At 37.3% G+C, this 9,237-nt stretch overlaps 1 protein-coding gene across 1 annotated transcript; it reads left to right on the top strand.

Annotated features, from left to right (window-relative positions):
• Positions 4,600-5,145, top strand: LOC109217208. Its single transcript, XM_019381436.1, has one exon. It carries the CDS (start codon positions 4,600-4,602, stop codon positions 5,143-5,145), a length of 546 nt encoding a protein of 181 aa, XP_019236981.1.

Genomic DNA, 9,237 nt, shown 5'->3' on the forward strand with positions numbered 1-9,237 from the left:
GTTCTACTTGAAGAACCACATTGTGAATGAGCTAAAAGCTGATGATGTCATGAATAGCAAGAATGATGAGTCCACGAATAAGAAAGCTGAGGTGGTTGCCGACAAAACCAAGTCTATTGCTGAGGAGGTATACCCTAAATCAAATAAGTCTCAATTCATAGAGATTGTACACTCTATTATCTGAAATCAAATTCTACGATTGTTGCGATATTTTTCGGTCCTGATTTTATTTTCTAAAGAAGATTAAGAGGATTCATAGAGATTGTACACTCATATTGTCTACACGTACAATTTAAGAGCCCGTTTGGACATAAGAAATTGTTTCCTTTTTCTCAAAAAATTTCATTTTTTTTTTCCGAAATCAGCTTTTGTTCATAAAATTTCCAATTTTCACTTGAAGATGCATTTTGGAAATTTTCGAAAATTTGAAAAACTCCAAAAAGCTGTTTTTCAAAATTTTCTCTAAATCACTTACAAAACTTCAAAAACAACCCAAAATTATATTCATGTTCAAACACAACTCTAAATTTCAAATACCAATTTTATTTTAAAAAAACATTTCACCATTTTTTGGAATTTTACAATTCTTATGTCCAAACGCCCACTAAGGGGTCGTTTGGTACGAGGTATAAGAAGGTATATTGCTGGTATAAAAATTTAATACCACCTTAATAATTTGTTTGGTTAGCAAACCAGGTATAAGTTATTCCGAGATTAAAATTAATACCGTGATACCTTATAGAGGGTGGGGTAATTAGCACTGGGATAACTTATTACACCTTCTTAGAAATTATGCAATTATTATTTTTAATACAACATACCAAACAAAGGATAAAAAATAATTCCAGCATAATTTATCCCAGCATAACTTATCCCGACATAAACCCTACTCAAACCAAACGACCCCTAAGTCTCTTTTACCTTACGCATGAATTTTGAACTGTTGATGACAAGAGCAAGGACTCAGAGTCATTTCAATACCAATTTTGCACTTTTACTATCTCAAAACGCCATTATTGAAAGAGAACACTATGCAAGTAAATAAAGAAAAAAGAAAATAAAAAGAGTTTCAAAGACTGAAACTCACCGAAAATGGGAAAAGAAAACCATCAATCCATGTCTACAATCCCCCAATTCAACAGACAATATGTAAAAGACTCGAAATCAATCAACACCAATTCTGCGATGAAAAAGGGTTTTCAAGGTTTTAGGTTATGTGAGCTTTGGATACGAAGAAAAGATAATAGTACATGATGATCTGTAGGTACGTATATATAAGGAAGTAGTAGTTATTATAGAGATTATAGGTTATCGCGGATGTAGTTGAAGAGACTACCTGACTTGATGGCCTCTTAAAGGGTCGCACTGTTTCACTTTATTTTTAAATTAGTAAGCAGTCTCTATCCAGAGGGCGGCGACGGATATCTGGTACCTTACTCAACTGAGTACCAATGGCACGCATCTTTCTTATCACACCATCATGGATAAATGGGCCAGAAAGGCCATCATGAGATAACCAGAATACAACATAAGGGAATGCTAGACATAGGACGACCCAACATGATATAGAAACTTATACATGTGACATACGGGCCTATACGGCTGACATGATCATTTGTATACTCAAAAAATAGGCCGACAAGGCCATAAAAGTATCCATATACATGAGATCCGTCTACAAGCCTCTAAGAGCACATAAACATTATAATGGTCGGGACAGGGCTCTGCCATACCAATCAATACATGTCCAAATCATACTGACCAAATAGGCAACTCGGGAGCAAATGGAGTGAACCAACACCTTCTGCCGAGATAATACTCTGCTAGGATGACTATCAACCTTCTATCAGGACCTGCGGGCATGAAACGCAGCTTCCCTAGGCAAAAGGGACGTCAGTACGAATAAAATGCCGAGTATGTAAAACAGAAAAATATAAATAAGAACAGTAATGTAAAGAGAGATAGAGGAGATACAACTTGTAGCATCTGAGTGCCTCTAAGGGCTACTGTCATGAAATGCATGATACATATATATACATAACTATTAAAAACATACGCCTCTATGGGCGTCATCATCATCATATTGTACCTGGCCTCGAAGAGGACTCGGTAAAAGCGTACCCGGCCACGTGGAGCTCGGTAAACCCAACTGATCAATGATTGCATAATGTGTCATACCCGCCGACTATAGTGCGGCTCGGTAGAATAAAATAGATATTATATATAATGCATGTCAGACTCATGGAATCACGTTCTAAACCTTTCGGAGTGACGTATGGTCGTTGCACCTTCTATTAACGTTATGGACATCATACCATCAATATGAACCTCAATTGAATTCAATCATCAGATATACATGCTTAGAATAACTTTATTAGGAAAGAACAACATGGACAACCATAGTTGCTAGGAGTAGATCCTTTATGAAATAATGTATCGTTTATGTTCGTTTCACTTTAGATCATGCCAAAAGAAATAAGGAAGTGCCTTAACATACCTTCACCCCGTTGAGTCCTTAATAAATTCCAAGCAACTCTTCAAATAATTCAACCCAATCTATCATAGCATAAGGAGATTCAAAGTCTGTAACTTAAGCTAGTAGCTCGTTTACGTAAATTCGAGCAGCATCTCTCCAGTAACAAGGGCTTCCTCCAATACCATATACCAACAACAATAATCAAAGAAATACAATCAGCAATTCAAAAACAACCTAACTACAATTTGGGGCCTTTAATACCACAAAACCCCTAAATATACCATAACACACCCAATCAACAAGTTATCAATTAGCCTGAAATTGTAACAATGAGCGACCAGCCTACTACCCTACCATATGTGGTGTTTATCCACACCGTTTTATCCTTCCAAACTCCATAAATCAGCATCACAACAGGCCAACACGAGTGGACTACAAAATAGTCCACTAAAAATAAAATAAATCGAACTCACAGCTTTCGATTACCGTTCCGTGAGTTCTAACTATTAGGAAATGAATTTTATCAACCTTCCTTGATATTAAGAGCTTAAATTCAGAAAATAGACGTTTTTTTAACTATGAAGTACCTTCCAAAACTCAAACTACAAAGAAAAAGAGAGTTGATATAGCGATACTTACGTTGTATGATCGTTCTGATGTTAGCGCTTCTTGATTTCGTACCCGGAATGTTAATCTTATTTGAAACCCTAGAAGAGAGCTTATGGATATGTTTATGGATGTTCCCTGGTCATTTTGTATGGAAAAATGAAGATAAAGATGGCCTAAGACCTATATATATCAACTTTGGAAAAGTCAAAGAGTTGCTAGCTTGACACCCTAGCATTGACCCAACTTCCGATGCTTATATCATTTTATATGGATGTCCTATGAATGAATAGTTAAAAGCATTGGAAACTACATTCTATGACCTTCAATTTTATATATAATATGTCCCAAAAAGACCTCATATAACACACAACATGTATTGCTCAAAAAGCTTTAGTGACACACCTACTTCTCACCTATGAAGTCTCGCAAAACTGCAAATATCTTGCTACTCCGATGTCATATCGATGAACGGTTTAATGAGGTAGAAACTAGACTCGTAGATCTTCAATTTGATATGTATATCATCCCTTAAATCCAAGTATATTGGGAGAAAAGCACAGCTACATTTGGCCTAATTTTTAGCACATTATGAATGTACCTTGTGATGACCTTTGCCAACTTTTGTTCCACAACTCACTTGACTTAAAAACGTAACACCCGGATATCATAAGACTAAAATAAATCATAAAATAACCTCCTTATCATGTTAAGCACCCTAGTTTCACCCCAAAAGTATACGTTATAACATTCCAAACTTGTCGAATTTCGGCGAAACTTATTTTTTTCAATTCGTTTAGCGTCTAAGCTTTCCAACCGTACTTGTTATTCATGATATTTAAATATTTGTAACCTGCAAGATAACATGATTAACTTACTTTATGTACTTACAATGACGATCTCATTTCTGAGCTTACATCAATTGACTTATGACATACTCTCACGTTCGAAAACATGGGGGGGGGGGGGGGGGAGGGGTAACCTAAGCCTTCAATAAGAATTTAGAAATAATTTGATTAGAGAATTTATTGTATTGAGATAATTGAGTATTATCAAATGTAGTGGTATAGTTATTTATCATATTGTTGATTAGTTAGTTGTTAGACTTAGGAAGTTATTAGTTGAGTTAGTTACAGGGGTATTTTTGTAATAAGCATTTTTACTCTTTTCTTCTCGCGTGTATAAAACTTAATTCTACTGGATAGAAGGTTAAGATCTTTTTCCCCGATTTCATTTTGTCCAGAAGTTACTCTCACGAGATCTCAAGCTCAACCTCTTTCAATGAAGGTCAATTCATCTGTTTGATCTCAATCTCGACATGGTATCAGAGCACAACTCGATTCTCACATCAACGCATCTTTCTCCTTGTCAAATTTCATCATTCAATTTCAGCTTTTCAATTTTACAAAATCAAAATCTGCACTTCACAGTTCGTTGCTAGTATTTGAAATTTCTCAATTCTTCTCTCTAGATTTAGATCTTACTTCAACTAATTTTCTAAGATTTGTCTTCAATCGATGGCCGGAGACGAGGAAAATCAGAATGCGAGCAATAATTTGGACTCGACCAATCCGATGTACATGCACCCGTCGGAGAGTGCCGGAACGACTTTGGTACATGTTGCATTTGATGGAACTAGGAACAGATCTTGGAGAAGAGGAGTTCTCAGAGCACTATCCATGAAAAAAAAGGTTGGATTCATCACCGAAAAATGTAAGAAACCTAATCTTGATGATGCGACTTATGATCAGTGGGCTCGATGCGATGACATGGTTACATTGTGGATTCTAAACTCACTTTCAAAGGACTTAGTTGATAGTCCACAATATGTCAGTGATCCTATGGAATTATGGCAAGAGCTGGAAGATAGATACGATCAAACTAATGGAGCAAAATTAAATCAATTACAGAAGGAAATTAACGACCTTATCCAGGGAGCTTTGGATATCACAGGCTATTACACAAAAATGAAAAGGCTTCGGAAGGAATTGAATACACTGAATGCACACCCACAGTGCAATTGTCAGTGTACCTGTGGTGCAAAGGTCAATACACAAGGCTGAGCAAGATCGGAGGCTAATTCAGTTCCTGATAGGCTTATATGAAGTCTACATAGTGGTGACAGGCAGCATACTCATGAAGAATCCACTGCCCAACATAGCACAAGACTTTTCCATTCTTATTCAAGAAAAAAAGTAGAGAGAAGTCAGGCCAAGCAACAAACTTGTTATGGAGTCCACTTCATTGAATGTAAATGGGCCTGGGAATAAGAAATTCAGGACCAATTATAATTCAAAAGGAAATAATAATAACTCGTACAATTCAAACAAGCAAGGGTATCCAATTACCAAGTCTCGATTGTTCTGTGACTATTGCAAAAAGCCAGGACACACTAGAGACAATTGCTACAGGATACATGGTTTCCCACAAGATTTCAAGTTCACTAAGGGGAGAAATGCAGCATCTGCTGCAAATGTTCACACAGAATGTGAAGAAGCTGAGGGTGGATCTCACAACAATTTCAGCACTTGACAAAGGATCAATACAATTAGCTGCTCAGTCTATTGGACAAATTTCCAGGGAGGAACACAGGGGAAGGCTCAAACAATATAGCATGTGGAGTTGCCAACTTTGCAGGTATTCTAGCTTGTTCTACTTATAAAGAGATTGTTGAAACTACTGTATGTAAATGCTCTAAATTAGTTGCTGACTTGTGGATATTAGATTGTGGAGCTTCAAATCATATGACCTATAGAAAATCTTTTCTCAAAAACATTAGAACCTTATCTTATCCCTTTATAGTTATACTACTTAATGGATATAGGGTGAAAGTGACAGAAATTGGTGATGCATTTCTTGGTCTAATGTTAACTCTTGTCAGAGTGTTGTATGTACCTAGTTTCAAATACAACCTCATCTCTATTCATTCTCTAACAGACTATCTTGATTGCATAGTTAATTTCAGCAAATATCTGTGCATGATGCAGGCCCCTTCAATGAAGGGGCCTCTGGAGATTGGTAAAGCAAGGAGTGGTTTGTACTTCTTATGCTAAAAATGTCATAGTAGTCCATCTTCTAACCCTTTTACATTTTACTCCCATTCTTGTTTTCCTGCATAAGTTGATGTTGTAAATAGAGGAGAGAGTCACAGTCTGCCTTTACACTCATTATCAATTGTAAATAGGTCACCACATTCAATCAACAATGTAAGTAACCTTCAGTCAAGAAATAAAACTAACTCTCCCTTTGGTATAAATTCTTATCTGTCATCTAATGCATCTCATGGGAACATTGTTGAACATCTTGGCATAGTAGACTAGGTCATGTATCCTTTGTGAAAATGAAAAGAATATTTACCATACCAATTAACTTCTCTCCCAAACAACCTTTTCTCGGTTCTATCTGCCCCATGGCAAGGCAGACAAGACTGTCATTTCCCCAGAAAACCTCATCTACCACCAAATTTTTTGAATTACTGCACATAGATTTATGGGGTCCCTATCACATAGCTACACATGACAACTACAAATATTTCCTTACCATGGTTGATGATTTTAGCAGGTCAACCTGGACACATCTCTTGAGCAGCAAAAGCAACACCCTTCAAGCCATTAAAACCCTCATTTCTATGATTGAAAACCAATTCAATTCTTCAGTTAAAGTTGTTAGAACTGATAACGGGCTAGAATTTGCAAATAGTGAAGCCATGTTGTTCTTTCAAGACAAAGGCATAATTCACTAGAAAACCTGCCCATACACACCACAACATAATGGTGTGGTGGAAAGAAAGCACAAATATCTTCTAGAAATTGCAAGGGCCCTGCTCTATCAATCCAAATTGCCAATGAAATACCGGGGGGGAGTGTATCCTTACTCCCACTTACTTGATAAACAGACTACCCTCTACTGTCCTTAATGATAAATGCCCTTTTGAACTTCTCTACAACAGAAAACCAATTTACTCACACCTTAAGAGCTTTGGCTGCTTATGTTACACTACCACACTTAAGACACACAAAGATAAATTTAAACCAAGGGCTACTCCCCATGTTTTAGTAGGGTATCCATTTGGGGTAAAAGGATATAAAGTTCTGGATCTAGCCACAAGGAGGGTACATGTATCTAGAGATGTTCTGTTCCCTTTTGCTATTTCACCTGAACACTCTTCATTTCCTTCTGTCTTGCATATGATAAATTCTAATTCTTCATGTCCAAACACCATTGTGAATGATCCTGCTGATCATTGTGTTGTTGACAGAGATGCATCAACTTCTGCCACTAGTAGTCCTATATTTGAGAATATGCAGTCCCCGGTCACAAATACATCACCAAACTATCCAAGTCATGTAAGCCTACATAACCATGACTCACAACAGAATCCAAATTCAGAAAATAGAACTCACATTCATAGTCCTATAATTAGTGATCATTCAGAAACACAGGCATCATCCCTTGAGCAAATACATCATATAAGGCCTGATAATAACCAACCTAATCCTAACTACATAGGAGATCATGCAGAACACTCATCACTCCCTCTCACCTTAAATACTATGTCTGCACTCTACCAAACCTACAACCACATAACCACTCAAACAATGGTGTAAATCCTGAACATCAACCAGTTCATTCCACATCACTCACTGCCCTTTTTACCAACAGCCAGTCTATTTCCTTCAATGTTTTAAGCCATGATAGTCAGCAGCTGGTAAAGATTATTTCACATGAGTGTGAACCAAACTCTTAGGAGGAGGCAACTGTGAATCCTTCCTAGCAGGCAGCAATGACACAAGAGTTTGAAGATTTATATACTAATCATACTTGGGATTTAGTTAATTTTCTTGTAGGAAAGAGAGCTATAGGGTGTAGGTGGGTGTACAAAATCAAACACAAAGCAGATGGAAGTGTGGAAAGATATAAGGCAAGGCTTGTTGTAAAAGGATAAACTCGGGAAGCTGGAGGTGATTACACATAAACTTTTTCTCCGGTAGTGAAGATGACTACTGTTAGGACCTTAATCAGCATTGCAGTAAAGAAAGGATGGGATCTCTATCAACTGGATATGAACAATGCTTTCCTCCATGGAGATCTACATGAGAAAGTGTATATGGATGTCCCACAAGGTCTGATGGTGGAGGATAAATCACTTGTGTCCAGACTAAGGAAGTCCTTATATGGACTAAAACAAACTAGTAGGCAATGGTATGACAAACTGACAGAATCTTTGCATTCCTGGGGGTTCAGGCACTCAGCAAATGACTATTCTTTATTCTACAAGAAACAAGGTGATCAATCAGTTTTTGTGGCAATATATGTTGATGATGTGATTCTTACTAGGACTGACCTTGAAGAAATCATAGCACTGAAGGCATTTTTGCACAATCAGTTTAAAATAAAAGACTTAGGGAAGTTGCACTACTTCTTGGGCTTGGAGATACTTTACAAAAATGATAAGTACTGATCTCTCAGAGAAAATTCACCACAAATTTGTTAAAAGAATATGACTACTTGGGGTATTCTCCTATTTCCTCTCCACTTGACTCATTAACCAAACTCAAAGCTGAAGAAGGTGCTTTGTTGGCTGATCCATCATATTACAGGAAACTGATTGCGAAGCTCAACTTCCTGACAAACACAAGATTAGATATTGCCTACAGTGTGCAACACTTAAGTCAGTTCATGTAGACACCAAGAGAACCTCATCTCAAGGCTACTATACATGTCCTTAGATACTTGAAGGCTGATCCAACCTTAGGGATTTTTCTATCTAATGATCCTTCATATGAAGTCACAGCCTGCTGTGATTTAGATTGGGCTGCATGCCCTGATTCCAAGAGATCTGTGAGTGGATACCTTGTACTCCTTGGAAACAGTCCAATCAGTTGGAAATCAAAGAAGCAAACCACTGTCTCATTGTCCTCTGCAGAAGAAGAATACATGTCTTTGAGGAAGGTGGTTGGTGAGTTAGTGTGGGTCAAGCGCTTATTGGAACAACTAACAGTCTTATGTGATGCCCCCATCCCAGTCTTCTATGATAGTCAAGCTGCAGTGCACATAGCTAAGAATCATGTGTTCCATGAAAGAACAAAACATATAGAAGTAGATTGTCACTTTGTAAGAGACAAGTTGCAAGATGGCTTGACTACACTCCATCA

The sequence above is a fragment of the Nicotiana attenuata genome, chromosome 2 (assembly GCF_001879085.1).
Source record: "Nicotiana attenuata strain UT chromosome 2, NIATTr2, whole genome shotgun sequence".
Lineage (NCBI taxonomy): Eukaryota > Viridiplantae > Streptophyta > Magnoliopsida > Solanales > Solanaceae > Nicotiana > Nicotiana attenuata.